The sequence below is a fragment of the Myripristis murdjan genome, chromosome 15, assembly GCF_902150065.1.
Source record: "Myripristis murdjan chromosome 15, fMyrMur1.1, whole genome shotgun sequence".
NCBI lineage: Eukaryota > Metazoa > Chordata > Actinopteri > Holocentriformes > Holocentridae > Myripristis > Myripristis murdjan.
The window spans coordinates 165,327-182,092 of NC_043994.1; the positions used below are offsets into that span (position 1 = coordinate 165,327).

The 16,766-nt window shown below is 40.2% G+C and overlaps 1 protein-coding gene across 1 annotated transcript in view; it reads left to right on the forward strand.

Annotated features, from left to right (window-relative positions):
• Positions 1–530: 530 nt before the first annotated feature.
• Positions 531–16,766, forward strand: part of cdh31 (cadherin 31) — a 51,544-nt gene continuing 35,308 nt past the window's right edge. Inside the window, exons 1-10 of the mRNA XM_030070681.1 lie at positions 531–894; positions 1,374–1,482; positions 2,801–2,889; positions 3,264–3,530; positions 8,155–8,295; positions 9,280–9,435; positions 11,525–11,669; positions 12,497–12,669; positions 13,809–13,937; positions 14,735–14,920. Coding sequence (XP_029926541.1) covers positions 838–894; positions 1,374–1,482; positions 2,801–2,889; positions 3,264–3,530; positions 8,155–8,295; positions 9,280–9,435; positions 11,525–11,669; positions 12,497–12,669; positions 13,809–13,937; positions 14,735–14,920 — 1,452 coding nt within the window. The 5' untranslated portion in view covers positions 531–837. The remainder of the gene's footprint in view (positions 895–1,373; positions 1,483–2,800; positions 2,890–3,263; positions 3,531–8,154; positions 8,296–9,279; positions 9,436–11,524; positions 11,670–12,496; positions 12,670–13,808; positions 13,938–14,734; positions 14,921–16,766) is intronic.

The following is a 16,766-nucleotide window of genomic DNA, read 5'->3' on the forward strand; positions in this document are numbered from 1 at the left end:
CTAGGACCATAAGCAATTATTACGGACCGTCTCATGCGAGACATTTTGCGCGTGACAGAGACTGTAACCCTTTTCTGTTTTGATGCTTAAATGTTAACTTTCCCTAACTTTAACTAAGTGCCTTTATGCGTAAACCTAACCTTAAGCTGGTGGGTTTGTTGCCTAAACTTAACCAAGCGGTTACCGACGCCCTAGCCCTAGGCCCTAAAACCGCGGTCCTGAATTGCAGGCTCTGGTGCTGCAGGCACATAGTACTGGTAATTCGCGAACAACAAAACACCAGTCCGGGCCTCAAAGGGTTAAGCAATTTACGAGAGAGAGAGCGAGAGAGAGAGCGAGAGAGAGAGGGGGGTGAGTGTCGTAGAGCAACTCACTGACACACGACGGTAGGAGGAAATGAGACAGAAAGTTGCAAAATGCAGATCATATTTTTAGGAAGACTACAGCACATTGATGGTAAAAGGAGGTAGACTGTTTCATACCCTTACGTGGTTAAGAACACTGTTTAGTCAGTGAGTCTGTGCTCTTGCCTGTATTTTGCAGCCAGCCCTAGAAGTCACAGAAACCACCAGCATTCGTCTGCCTGTCTGCCCAGGTGGGGCCAACGTCTATGCCCATATTTGGTGCGAGGAACAGGCACACCTGTGAGCTGACGTCATATGCAGAAAGTACCTGCTGCAACTGGTCTGACTGGATACGTCTACAGTTAGCGAAACTCCCGAACAACTAGGACAAAGAAAGGTCGAAGAAAACTTCAAAGGGATATCTATTTTTTTTTTTAATTCACTACGTTTTTTTTTCTCTGATTAGGAGTATTTCAATCTTATTTACCAACAAATGGGGACCTGTAGGTGTGCGCTTTTAGGAATTTTAACGTTACTAGCCTTTTTTCAGGTGAGTTTTCCTGTTTAACGTTTTAACTTCACAGATATTATCTGGTGTTTAAATAAGTAGACTGTAGCCTATATAATATCCAACAACCAGCTATTTATTTCAGTAAAACCTGAACTTTCAACACTGCTTGTTGCCACCGCTCCACTCTAAAGGATCATATTTTGAAAGGAGCTGGAATAATGCTGTGAAAATTATGGGAACGTTTTTTTTTTTTTTTTTTTTTTTTTTTAACAAAAAGCGCTGTTTCGTGTACTAGGGTAGTTGTTAAAAACACTGAACTAGGGTTCAGTTGTTACACACACACACGTTTATTTTTGGGCCTGTATAGCCTAGGCGATAGAAAAATCACGGAAATGGTTTCAGTGTGGCTGACGCATGTCTTCTTAAATGTCTCTTACGCCTGTGGAATACCTTAACTAAAATTACGATGTATTTATTTGCTTGTAAAAGAACGTTTTAAATGTATTTTTGATCCGTAGGCCGTGACTTCAGTTGAGGAGACGGCATGTAACCCTGGTTTCGGGGCGGATATGTTGATTTTCAAAGTGTGCAGGAGGCACCTACACAGCCGCTGGAGGCTGGGGAAAGGTAAGAATACACCAGGAAGCGCAGTACTAATAGGGTGTGGCTGCCAAGTCTTTGACCACTGGCCACTCATAGGGATCAGACAACACAAACCCAGGCTCCCCATTGTTATGTAATTCTTGGAATATAATACTGCAGAAATTATAAGAGGTACAGATTGTTGACTGTTGAAATCACCCACCCGAAAACCAAAGCCTCCTGTTTGTGGTGTGTCTTTTTTCCAGAGGGCCTTCTACAGATAAAGCTGTTACTATTGTTCAGACTTGAAGACCAAACAAGCTCAAGTCTCAGCTTGCCTTCGCTCAGATAACCACAGATAATGCTTAAGACAACATGATTAATATGGGACAGAGTTACAAGAATTATCCCGTTTTATGTTTTAACAAGAAAACTGATGAACCCTGTACATTTAGAAACTGGCCAGCCACAACTGGATGGATAAATAACGTTTCATAGGAATGATAAATAATGAGTCTTACCGCTGTTCCTCATCATAAGTAAATAGGAAGGTGAATGTCTGGAGACCTAGTGACTCAACTCCCTAGGAGCCCAAATTATCCATGATTTTTCTCTTTGTAATACGTAGCTGTGGCATAATCCATGTTACCATTTCTAATCACTGTGTTGTGCTCAGCAAGTCTCAGTTGTTGGCCAGACTAAACACAGTCTGAAATTGAGAATTGCTGAGTACAAGGCGGTGATGAAGTGACGGCAAACAGTGATTGTCAAACAAAGCCCTTTACCAGCGTTATGCACATGTACAGTTACAATGGCAGAAACAGATTATTGATACATCGCCAAATTGTCTACGGAACCAGAAATATATTTATTTATTTAGCCTTACAGTTTGTGTTTAATCTAATGTTAGTAGGTGTGTTTTCTTGCTGAAAGTCTGATCATGATGGTTCAGTGTGTGCTCAGATGGATGCAGTGTAGTTTTACAAGGCAGCTGCTTCTCCTTTTACCCTGCACAAGTTCATCATTTTAAAAAATTCTGATTAATTTGATCAGAACAGTACTGATTATTATGTTACCTCATTCATGGTCATGAGTATAGGTTTCCTTTTTATTATGAATGATGTATTTGTACATTCATTTAAAAAAAAACAACTTTACTTTCATTTTTTTAGTGTGGAGTTTTTCTTCACATTTACAGTCACACCCCTAATAAATGTTTGTGTGTCTAAAGTTAGCCTATGTATGGACTGTGACTTAAGGACTATAAGCATGTCCACAAGCTTATGATAAGCTTATAGCCTTTATTGCTATATGTTCTGTGTTTGTGACAAGTAACAACTTCTGCCTCCCTTCTCCATTCCAGTGGGCTTTGATGACTGCTCAGCCCGCACCAGATTTGCTTTTAGCACCAGTGACAGCCATTTTAAAGTAGACACAGAAGGCATATTGATGGTGAGTAGTGTTGCAGCCTAACACATAATATAGTTGTTGGTGATGGCAAAGCTTAGTTTTCACATGAGCTACTCTAAAAATTATGTTGAATACCATTAAATATTAATATAATAACAATAATAAAAGTTTCACCAGGAAACTCTACAGCAAAGGCTTATTTTTTCCTTATTTTCAAAAGAAAGGATTTAATGTTGCATATTGCCCTAAACATTAAATTTATCATGCTTTGGAACTCCAGTGAAGACTATCGCATGTTTTTATTTTGACTGAGCACATTTTAGTTGCTGCACAGCCATTTAGCAATGATTGCTTCTTAGCTGAAAAACAGATTTAATCTTGAGTGTAATTTGTTTTGCTTTGTGTGGTGTGGCCAGGTAAAGAGAGCAGTGACTTTGCACAAAGGATATCAGGACTTCTTCATCCATGCCTTCAGTTTCCAGAGAAGCAAGTTAACTGTACCGATCAGGGTTGTGTACAATTGCAGCCACCACATGCATCACCATAACAACTGTCATTACGATGGCAGTCACCGTGGGCATCACCATGAAAATCACAATAGCAGTGTTCAAGACCATCATCAGCATTGCCACAGAAGCCCCCATGATCACAACAATCAGGACCACTCTGCTAACATCACTAAGGTAGGATTGAAGACATTGTTAAGGCAAGTTAAGGCGTAGTGGTGCAAATAAAAATCCTAGAACATTTAAAAATATAGCTGCAAGCAGCAGTTAAAGAGTCCTAATTCTGAGGAAGTTTTAACATGATGTAATGCCCCCATTTGGCTGCTTGCTGCATAGTTAAAAGTAACGAAATACCCTGTTTCAGATAGGACACACCTACAACAGGTGGCTGTCCAGTAATGTCAACTGCATTATGTAAATGTGTCACAACACTATACTACACTTTGGACTACACTGTTTTAAATGGTTCAACATTAAACAAACTTAGATCCAAACATTGGCAGATATGAACAAAACTACAATTATCACCCAAGCACTATTACTTTACAGAAAAAAAAATCTGCTCTCAGTTCAATTGACAGCCAATACGACACTCCACAGCTGTCCAACATGACCTGCTAGCTGGGGAGGTCAAGGCAGAAGTGGCAGATTGGAGACATGACTAAGTGGTAGTGATTGATTTGCCACTATGTTAAAGGAACAGAGTGTAGGATTTAGTGGCATCTAATTGTGATAAGGCAGAACACAACAAAATGGCAATACCCTTCCCCTTTTCCAAATGCATTCCTAGAGGCATGGAGAGTATGATTGTCTCAGCTATAGTAAATCAATTGCATCATCATCTGAGATGACATCAGCAAGTGATGAGGTAATTTTTTTTTTTTTTTTTTTGGCATTTTCCTAACATTTGTAGCCTTGAACACTTGTGTTAGTTGTGGCGATATGATATCCTTGCGTATCCATTTTATCTTCCATCCATCCATATTGGTATAGCCCTAGACTTTTGAACATCAGTATGGAAAAAGGTTTTTGCAGTAGCTGACATGCTCGAAATGTTGAAAAATTTTACATCAAAGAAACAGAAACTTATCAATTTTTAATTTCAGTAAGGAGCCAGTGATATTATCATTACTCAGAGATAAAATACAGTCATTGTAATATTTTATGGCCCACATAATGTGCCACTAAGCACAAATTCTACTCAACAACAACGAAGAATGAAAAAGAGCAAACACGAAGCCTCTGCATTATCCAATCAAAGCTGTGCTGTTCTTCTTTTTCTGCCATCGTCTGTCCTATTCTTTTTGCTTTATGTTTTCTAATACAGCAGTGTTTCACGCTAACCTACTGTTGTTGTGGTGTAAATATCCTCCATGGACATAACAACATAACATAAGCTAACATACCAGTTGGTTTCAATTGGTATGTTAGCGCCATCCTCTTTCTGTCAGCCAGATGCAAGAGAAAATTACCCAATATTTCTAGAAACCGTAGTTCCAGTGACAGTTGGCAACCAACCATCATTGTACAATTGTGTGGTTGAATAACAGCTCTGGAAGCCCTGTCAGCATAGTTCCTGGGTAGTTCCTTCCCAACTACAGTACAGGCCAAAAGTTTGGACACACCTTCTCATTCAATGCGTTTTCTCTATTTTCATGACTATTTACATTGTAGATTCTCACTGAAGGAATCAAAACTATGAATGAACACATGTGGAGTTATGTACTTAACAAAAAAGGTGAAATAACTGAAAACATGTTTTATATTCTAGTTTCTTCAAAATAGCCACCCTTTGCTCTGATTACTGCTTTGCACACTCTTGGCATTCTCTCGATGAGCTTCAAGAGGTAGTCACCTGAAATGGTTTTCCAACAGTCTTGAAGGAGTTCCCAGAGGTGTTTAGCACTTGTTGGCCCCTTTGCCTTCACTCTGCGGTCCAGCTCACCCCAAACCATCTCGACTGGGTTCAGGTCCAGTGACTGTGGAGGACAGGTCATCTGCCGCAGCACTCCATCACTCTCCTTCTTGGTCAAATAGCCCTTACACAGCCTGGAGGTGTGTTTGGGTTCATTGTCCTGTTGAAAAATAAATGATGGTCCAACTAAACGCAAACCGGATGGGATGGCATGTCGCTGCAGGATGCTGTGGTAGCCATGCTGGTTCAGTGTACCTTCAATTTTGAATAAATCCCCAACAGTGTCACCAGCAAAACACCCCCACACCATCACACCTCTTCCTCCATGCTTCACAGTGGGAACCAGACATGTGGAATCCATCCGTTCACCTTTTCTGCGTCTCACAAAGACATGGCGGTTGGAACCAAAGATCTCAAATTTGGACTCATCAGACCAAAGCACAGATTTCCACTGGTCTAATGTCCATTTCTTGTGTTTCTTGGCCCAAACAAATCTCTTCTGCTTGTTGCCTCTCCTTAGCAGTGGTTTCCTAGCAGCTATTTGACCATGAAGGCCTGATTCATGCAGTCTCCTCTTAATAGTTGTTCTAGAGATGGGTCTGCTGCTAGAACTCTGTGTGGCATTTATCTGGTCTCTGATCTGAGCTGCTGTTAACTTGTGATTTCTGAGGCTGGTGACTCGGATGAACTTGTCCTCAGAAGCAGAGGTGACTCTTGGTCTTCCTTTCCTGGGTCGGTCCTCATGTGTGCCAGTTTCGTTGTAGTGCTTGATGGTTTTTGCGACTCCACTTGGGGACACATTTAAAGTTTTTGCAATTTTCCAGACTGACTGACCTTCATTTCTTAAAGTAATGATGGCCACTGGTTTTTCTTTAGTTAGCTGATTGGTTCTTGCCATAATATGAATTTTAACAGTTGTCCAATAGGGCTGTCGGCTGTGTAGTAACCTGACTTCTGCACAACACAACTGATGGTCCCAACCCCATTGATAAAGCAAGAAATTCCACTAATTAACCCTGATAAGGCACACCTGTGAAGTGAAAACCATTTCAGGTGACTACCTCTTGAAGCTCATGGAGAGAATGCCAACAGTGTGCAAAGCAGTAATCAGAGCAAAGGGTGGCTATTTTGAAGAAACTAGAATATAAAACATGTTTTCAGTTATTTCACCTTTTTTTGTTAAGTACATAACTCCACGTGTTCATTCATAGTTTTGATTCCTTCAGTGAGAATCTACAATGTAAATAGTCATGAAAATAGAGAAAACGCATTGAATGAGAAGGTGTGTCCAAACTTTTGGCCTGTACTGTATGTCTTACTGACATTTACAAGCCATGACTTCATCACCATCACCTGGACTGAGTACTTTTCTCTATCCTCCCATAGTGGCTGAGTAACAGACATCAACAGATGACAGCAGATAGATAGATGGAAATGATAGAAAGATAAGATCCCTGTAAGTAGATGTGAATATATAGACCTAAGAACCCCAAACAGAATTTTCACAAACTTTTGACATTGGATTTTTAAAAAATGTTTTTAGGGTGTTTCATCTTTGTTGTTGGATGGACAAATCTATGAAGGAAGGATGGAAGAATAGAAAATACATGCAACTAGACCGTGGTTGAATTCAAGCCGGTGACATGATAGCCACTGCAACATATGTGCACAAGATACATAGTATGTGTAGTCAGTGTTATAGTTTCATTTAGCCTTTAGCTCAGTGGTAAGACAGGGTGATTAGCTTCAACAACATGAGAAGAAAGAGAGTTAGTTAAGCATCAACCAACTTGAGGTTGGTACACTATACAGCCTCATACTACAAAGTACTTCAGTGATTTTATAACTGTAGCAACCAAGTCAACACATGAATCCAATATTTGTTCAGCAAGTTGCAGCAGTAAAGCACTTGCCTCAGTGGTTCATTTAGTTTCACTCACTTCATTCACTCAAAGATATATTCAGCCCACCCCACCTCCATTTAAAAACAGAAAAAGAATGTACACGTGTTTGAGTTTAGCATTTCTCCTTGTAGAGTAACAAGCTTTATCCTTGAGCTTTGAGGAGATGGAGGAGGAATAGACTAACACTACAAAATGACATGCATTTTAACTTACATTTAAGGACAAATTCCACCAGAGCTGCAGCATTTTTCCCCAACTTGGCTACTACTTCCTATGTATGCCTAAGAGGATGGGTTATCTATGGCTGGGAGAGATGCATTTTACTTGTCCTTGGGGAACAGTTGAATGAATGCTGCTTGGCTGAAGGATTTGAAGGAACCTTCCAAGTGGAACCACCATAGAGAATGTATCAATCAAGAAATGCCGCCTGTCTCAGCTGCAGCCTAGACTTTGAGAAGCAGCTATTGAGTTATCTTGTCGTATTATTTGCTGGTTTGGAAATGCTTCTGAGACTCAGAAAAACGCTACAAGGAAGATTGTAACAACAGCCAGTAAACCTTTGGGTACACCTCTTCCAAGCCTGGATGGCAAATACAATCATAAGTGATGAAAGACATCCACTTGCTAACTGTTTCAAACTACTGCCATCTGCACAACGCTACTGGATGTGTATGTGTTCAGTTGTTGTTCTGTGTATTAAATGCCATGAGAGTTTTCTGCTGCAAATCAATTTCCCCAAGGGGACAAATAAAAGCATCATCATCATAGAATACTATAGGTGATGTCTCACAAGGGTTAGCAACATTGCTAACCTCGATAATGGCTCTGGACCTGGAGGGCTCTATGGAAACATGTTTTCCATGGTGCTAATGTAATCCATAAAATATAACTTCAAGAACAGTATTGGAATAAAAAAAATATCACAAGTGTATTTTGGGGAGTATATGCAGTGTCTTGACAGTGCATCTGTCTGTTTTTCCAGATTACAGCCAAAGTAGATGTGCCTATTCTCTCCTTCCCCAAATCCTTTGGACAGCTGAGGAGGAGAAAGAGAGCTTGGGTGATACCTCCTATTCGCTTTCCTGAAAATGATAGAGGACCCTTTCCCAAATTAATGGTTCAGGTAAGAGCAACATGCGATGTAGTTCTTCTGAGAGAGAGACAGAGACAGAGAGACAACAACTGGCACTGAGACATATGATTCTGATGGTGAACAGCCAAGCTCCTGTGCTTCCATCCACATTGGTCTTCTGTGGATGCTTTATGGGGCATCCACAACAAGACTGACTCAAAATAGGTGCTTCACATGAACAATATCAATGTAACTAAGAGATTCACTGAAAAAAATCACCATGTAAAAAATTTTATTTTTTACATGGTAACATCATCACCTATGACACTGCTTTCACTTGTCTTGCTTTTCCATTTCCTGGACAGAATCCTCATTGTTCCTCCCAAATCCAACCCTGGTATCATGCAGAGAGGGGTAAGGCTAGATAAAAATGTTAGGCGAATCTGTAACCATCGGAACAAGGAAGTAGGCAAAACACAAGAAGTACATAACCATATCATCAAAGCAATGTTGGATTCTGTGATAATGAGAATAGATCAAGCAAAACTGTAACCATCAGAACAAGGAAGTAGGTAAAACACAAGAAGTTCATAACCATATCATCAAAGCAATGTTGGATTTTGTCTTAATGATGAGAATACGTCAGCCTGTTTAACTGTATAAATAATCAGGGTTTGGCTGTTCACAGAACCACGGTCTAAACAGACACTTTTTAAATGTACTTGTGATCCAGGCATATAATAGTTGTTGATCTAGTGTTGTTTAACACATTTATCCTGTTGATAATTGATTAAGATGATGATTTTTCTGTCTTAAACACACACACACACACACACACACACACACACACACACACACACACACACACACGCCTCCTGCATTTTTATTTATGCATCTTCCAGTCACCAGAGATGAGGATATGCAGTCAATGATGCCTCCTAACATTGCATTGTTTAATTTCAGTTGCAGTATTTGACATTCCCCTCCTGCTTCTGAAAGAGTGGTCTAAACTGTGGCTTTATGTGTTTTGTATAGATCCGATCTGATGCTGATAAATTTAAGACAATAAGATACTCCATCAAAGGACCAGGAGCTGACCAGCCTCCTGAAGGCCTCTTCCATGTGGACAGAGACAGTGGTAATCTGTATGTTACAGAACCGCTGGATAGAGAGAAACAGGACCAATACACGGTAGGCTCTGTCTCTGATATTAAATGAGTTAGAGATGTGTAGATTTTTATAAATGCACATGTTCCATGTCCACCCTATATTTGTATTTCAGAAATCAAGTTTACCATCTTTCACAGCTGAGTTAAACTTAAAAGATTATTGTTGTATAACTCAGTTGTTATATTGTACACCTCACTACTGAGGAAAGTCACACATCTATTCCAGACAGATGTCCAGGAGCAAAAAAGACTTCTGCACATGGTCTGAGTTGCTATCACACATTTATTTTGCAACATTTTAGTAATAGACCTTTATCAGGCAAAATGTTTACCTGTTGAAGCTAACAGCACAGATTATTTTAAGTTATCTGCAGATGGGGTTTTAGAAGGAAAATATAACTTATCCTCCTTTTTGGGTTGTGTTTTTAAAAGTGTATGACCATCCATTATTAGTCTGTCCTCACTTTCTGTACATATATATGGCCTTTTTAGGTATATTTTCATATCATATACAATCTCCAGTGTTTTTGGTGCCCACCCTCACAATTTTGTAATTTATGTTTTTTTCTGTACTTTTCATTAATACTGTGCATATATTGCTTTTTTTTAAACATGCCTTAGTCTTGAAATTAGTTGGGTGAATATATTTCTATGACTCTTAATTTTATTAATCATACAATCATAATTTGTTAGAATTAAATTTAAAGATGTATGACTTGATATAAATGACATTTTTATTTCACTGCTCATTACAGAATACAGAAACATAAGAACAACAAATCTGTGGTTTGGCCACTGTGCATTTAAGTAATTTAAACAAAGTCACTGTAAGAAAAAGGTAGTGTAAAAAGTAAAAACACAAGGCATGCACTTTTTAAACACTGTGCAAAATTCACAGTCTTAAGAAAAAAAAATAATAAATTAAAATTATATGTATCTTACTGCTCCCAAGTCACTCCCAACACACACACACACGACATGATAACTTACCACTGGCAAGATGTGATGGGTGCCCAAAACACTGGAGCCTCATCCATTCATTCAGCTGTGCAGCATACCTGCCAAGATTTGAGTAGTAAAATCTGGGAGATTTTTGTGGTGGGGAGCAGTAAAAGATGTGCAAGGATATTAGTGACTGCCGAGCGGGTTAACATTTACAACACTTCGAGGTTTTTAATAATTAGTCAGTAAACTCGGCATTGTCTGACACAGGCTGGAAAACGTGCACTTTTATTTACAGTTAAACATTTCGCCGTGTGTTTCAGCTTCTGTTAAACTAACGGAGCTGCGGCAGCTTCCGGTCTCAGCTTTCAAAATAAAACCTTTGTTATTGTGCGTTTCTCATTATTATTAACAAACAAAATTGGGGCTTGTAAATTACGGGAGATTCCTGGGAGAAAAGACAAAACGGGAGGGCGACAGGAGATCTAAAATACGGGAGAAACCTGGGAAAAATGGGAGTGTTGGCAGCTATGCTGTGCAGCCAGCACCATATTTGATGCGTTGTCTGTTGTGATACAGACATGTTTTTCCTCGCAGAGATCCCAGCTGTTGCACAATGGCCTCTGGCTCAATGGAGCAGTCAGAAACAGACACAAGTGAGACTTTAGTCTCGGAGAGGAACAGCACGTCGGTGGTGTGGAATTAGTTTTAGTTTCAAAAAAGATGTTGCGTTTTACATCACTAATCTTGTCTCAGATATTGTTCAATGGATTAAAAAAATCTAAATAAAAAGTTCTAAAAAAAAAAAAAAGATGTTGCGCAGCGGCAGGTGTTGTGCAGAACATGCCGTGCTACCGTTGCTACTTCATGAGGTGACACTACGAACTTGTTCTAGCACTTTAAAAAATACCACAAAACCATATATGACAGTTGTCTGGCCAAAATGCCGAGCACCAGTGCGCCTGGCAAGCCAAATACCTCAAGACAGGGATCACGTACATGTTAACATATATAATATATGTTAACATATACGTTTAATATATGTTTAGTAGTGCAAAGGAGGATATTTATATTGTGTAAAGTTCAGGAATCAAAATTCAATTAAAAGTTCATGCTTGAAAATTCCTTACGTGATGCTGTAATACAAATGTATTTTTGTGTCTCTGCAGCTTAAAGCCAGTGCTGAGGCAGTAGGATCAGGAGTAATTGAGGAGCCTATGGACATCATAGTGTTTGTCATCGACATGAATGACAACAAACCCCAGTTCACCCAAGACACCTTCCTAGGAGAAGTTCCTGAGGCTTCGCCTATAGGTACAACCGGAATATTCAGATACATCTGTTCAGACTTATTCAGGATAAGCCTGAACAGATGTGTCATAATGCACAATGTAATGCCAGCCACATTGTGTAATAATAACGTTGAGTGCAAAATGTAATATATTTTTCCACTTTTTGTAATTACTTATCATCTAATGTGGTTGATGGTGTTATATAATATGGGTTTTTTAATGTATATGTAATTAGTCAATACATCATGTAATAATATGCCAAAATTTCTGTACTTATTTACATCAAATACCACACTTTTATTTACTTAATTTAAATTGCCCTACACTGCTATTAATTGCAGTATTCTAGCAATGCAGTCTGTTACACAGGTCACCTGAGGCAGAGAATATCAGGATAAGCATCACATCATGAGCTACTTCCAGGGCTGTGACGATAACTACATTACCACAATATTGCAGTCATCTGATGCCTACGGCAGGATTGCCATCATTGCCATTCATTTTTTTGCTGGTGAAAGTTACAAGAGTGTGTATGATGTGTGACATGTCATATAAACACAATCATTGACATAAGATGGAAGACAGTCAGTGATAATTAAAGTGCCTCTGGAGAAAAGTTGCTCACCACTTAAGCTTTGCACACAATGTGGACATTCCATTAAACACATGGGGGATAGGCTCTAGCTGAGCCTGTGCGGTCCTCTATATCTCTGAACATGCAGGTCTTGGTCCTGTGTCTCCATGACCTTCCATTCCAGTGTCCCTGAAAACCCCCACATTGGAATGTTAAAAGAAAATACTGTTTTACTTCAATTTTCTCTTGACTGATTTGCCCATTTCTTTCTCCAGGCTTTGAGGTGATAAAGGTTGAGGCCACAGATATGGATGAGCCAGGTAATGCCAACTCAGATATTCGCTACAGGATACTGAAGCAGGAGCCAGAGCTGCCCAGCGGCAATATGTTTGAAATTAACCCTGTCAGTGGAGTCATCCGAGTCAATTCTCGTGGACTAGACAGAGAGGTGAGGGTTTAAATACAAGTTGTTTCACATCTCTCAAATTCTGGATTTGTCTGTCAGATTTTGGTTCACAGTTAATCAGGTGCTGTTGTCTTTATCTTTGCTCTACCTCTGGCTCAATGTCTTGTCCTCCTCTTTTTGCTGTCACTTCCCTCAGCCATATTTAGCCCTGTTGTCCACTGTTCACACTTGAGTTGTCACCCCTCTAGCTGGTCAGCTAACACTGCACTAGCCTTGACCCAAAAACGTTACTGTGTTTTTTCCTGCTTCCTCCCTTGCATGAAATATTGTCACTGCATTTTCCTGTGTCTGTATCTTTTTAAGTAAAGCTAAGCCACCTTACAGGCATTTGCTGTGGTCAGCCATGGTCTGAGATGTAAACAGAAGTGTCTCTTCTCATGTGCTATGCCAACATCTTTCTGTCACTCGCTTTCACACTTAGGTGAGATCAAGATCTTCATGACACAACATGGTGGCTTTCGTGGGAAATGCACTCTTCATTCCAGGAAACATTTAATCCTTTTGTCCACAGGGGCTGCTAAAATCAGCACAAAATAAAAGTTCCATGTAGTTGCTTTAAATAGTTTATTAAAATGAGAAGAAACTAGATACAGTTGGTTGTATGAGTAATGCATCATCCCCTATATGCTGAAACACCAAGTGAACAAAGCTCATTCTTCAGTGAGAGTAAATGTGGAGTTGGCTTTCATGTGCCTGCAAGCACTGAGGAAGAGGATGATGAAGAACAACATGGTGCCGGACTGTTTTCTGTCAGACAGGCAGGTGTCCGTAGGCCAGTTTTTTTTTTTCTAGCGCAGTGACGTTACATTTTGGACAGTCATTTCAGTCAGTCACCATCCTAAGAAACAAAAACTCTGCAGTTTGTAAACACAACATTCAAAGGTGGCCCCTCATCTTCCAACTTACAAATCTTACTCATTTTGCCTTTAGGATTTCCGGTATATCAGAACATACCTAATATACTGTGAAAACCCACTGCATCTAGTGAAATGTTGAACTCTCAGGTGAAAGGATCCTCCACGCTTCCTGCCTGAAGAGGAGGTTGGAGAAAGCAGGGAGCAAACACCTAAAAGTCAGCATTCTGTAGATGAGCTAAACATATTCTGTGTCTCTGTCAACAGAAATGCACAAAGTATACCCTGGAAGTGCAGGCCACAGACTCAACAGGAGAGGGGCTTTCAGGGCAAGGGAGGGTCATTCTCACTGTCACTGATAGCAACGACAATGCACCAGCCTTCAGTGAGCCCACAGTAAGTACCATACACTCAGCATGCAGGGATAACACTGACAGCAGTCATTTCAACTGACAGGTAGTAATGTCAAGCCTAAGCTGAAAATAAACACTCACTAGCACTAGCTCATGAATATTCTTGTACACATTTAAGACTATGTCAAATGTGCAAATTGAAAATGCAGGGTTTCTGTAGCAAACCGACGGTATACAACTAAAGGCTCTCCTGACCACTCCACTCCACTCTCCCTTGTCTTTGCTCACCGATACACACTCATACAGACCTGTTCACACTTGTTCCAAACACAAGTGGACAATGTCAACTACAGGCTTGAAAGGGTTGCAGTGTGTCTTGGAGAGGCTTAGGATTGTAATTAGATCACTAAAACCTCCTTTGGAGGTGGTTAGAGATGCCTGTGGTCATGCTACACTTGTATTGTGTATTGCATCATAAATAGAATGTATAACAATACTGGGAGACTGGTTCATCTCACTAAGTGATTACTGACAAAGCATCATACGTCTTATATGCAGCTGGTTATTCAGGGCCTGAATTGATTGTACCAGCTGTATGTAATTAGATGTGCCAAAATAAACGGACTATTTGCTTGCAAAGCCTGTTGACAGGAGTATGATTGTACTTGTTGCACAGGTGAGGTTAATTTTGGTTGAGACAGTGATAATAACCATATATCACTCAACTGCTTCCAAGAGAGTTTTGAAAGTTGAGGCCATTAAATCACTGAAGAGGGCTTTAAGATCAGAGCAGGGCTACAGACAGCACCCCCCTAATACATGTTCCTTGCTTTTTCCCAGTACAAAGCGACTGTCCCGGAAAATAAAGTGGGAGCTCAGGTTGTTAAGATGTCAGTAACGGATGGTGATGAGCCTCATTCTCCAGCCTGGAATGCCAAGTTCACGATTGTTGGTGGTGATCCTGAGGGATACTTCACTGTGGAAACAGGATTCAACAAAAATGAGGGGATCATGACCACTGCTAAGGTAGGAAGTGAGCAATTACAGCAGATGTTCTTAAACCAGCCATCCACTAATATTATTATTATTATTGCATCCCCAGACAAAGCCCAGCAGATGCTATGGATTTGTGAGTCATGCATTTGCCATGTCTGTAGAGATTTTCTTGTGAATGCTTCCGTGGCTACAAGACAAATTAAGTACACATTAATAGACATTCATTAATAAACATTCATTAACACATTAACAAGTCACTTCAATCAATCTTCAATCAATCAGTCTTTATTTATATAGTGTCAAATCACAACAGAAGTTATCTCATGACGCAGGTAAAGACCAGGTAAAGACCACGCTCTACAAATTACAGTAGAAAAAAAACAAAGAAACCCAACAGATTCCGTCCTGAGCATGCTCTCGGTGACACTTTAATGCACCATGTAGATGTGCCTGCTTTAGCCTTACATGCTAATTTTCATCTGTATTCTCTTGGCAGGTTTATGATTCATAAAAATGTAAAAGAACATACAAAAACATGAGAACAGACAGATGAATAAAACAATGCAAGAACTTACGGGTAACAAGCATCTGTAAACACATGAAAGCACATAAAAGCAGTTAAAAGATCCTGGCAGCCAGCAATTAAGCATTCACAGCATATGGGAAAACATGGAGCATGGCAACACCAAAAGTAACATAAAGATCCTGGGAGCCAGCAATCCAGCATTCATAGCATAGAGAAAAACATGCAGCACAGCAACGCCAAAAGCAAAACATAGACATTAGGGCTGGGCGATATACAGAAAATTTACCGATACCGAAATTTATGACGATAACCGACGTCACTTTGCTCATGTCGGTATGTTCGGTATTTTAAAAAAACAAAATGAAAGTCGTTTTTGTCTTTTTTGGCTGTGTGTAGGTAGGCATGTTCATGTCCCTCTAAGACGCTGTACTACGTGTACAGCGTGTGTAGTCACGTGACTCCACCTCCTCTAGTCTGCAACAAGAAGGGAAAGAGACGCTGAGGAAACGGAGGACGGTTAAAATGTAGAAGCGGCTGCCGCTGCAGCTGATGTAGCTGAAGTAGATTCAGTCGAGGAGGACTTGCTTGTCATATTTTATACTTTTAAACTTTGTTTGATTGTCAGTTGTTGAGTTATTCTCAGACAGCACAGAGTAAGAGTCGCACTTCTCAGGCATGCAAACTTGTCGCCTTTCGGCTACAATCACCGTTTTTTTGGTCAGTCGGGTCGTTCACGTGAATCGCGTAGTTTGGAAGAGACACTTGGCTTCCGAGTCCGATGGATAGTTTTAACGTTAGTTTGAAGGAACCGCCTTACGTTAAATTAGACCTTGCATTACGTTATGCTTCGAGCAAAATGGCTAACGTTAGTTAGCAAGACAAACGGGCCATATGCTGGAATTTCCATTAGCAAGATAGCAAACTAATTAGCCAGCTAACGTTAGCTAGCTCTAATGTTAATTCCAGCATGGTCTGCTTGTCTTGCTAACTAACATTAGCCATTTAGCTCTATATGCTTGGTATGTAAGGGCCTAGTCTTCCAGCTAACTAGCAACTCCCATTATAGGAGGGGGGGTGGCCCTGTCACCTTTTTTACTGTGAGGAGTTTGCATGTCTGACTTCTGTAAATACAGCACTTATAGCAAGTAGGAGGCATACTGTCTGTAAAACTGTCTGTGGACCAAGAAATTAAGCTGCCATTGCCCCTCTAGAGGCGAACGGAAAATAAATAGGTCCAGGGAGGCATACTGTCAATATCACTGTCAAAACAACCCCCCACCCCCACCCCCACCCCCACCCCACCCCCGGGACTTATCGTCCACTTATCGCTATCGAGGTTAGGTGCTCAAA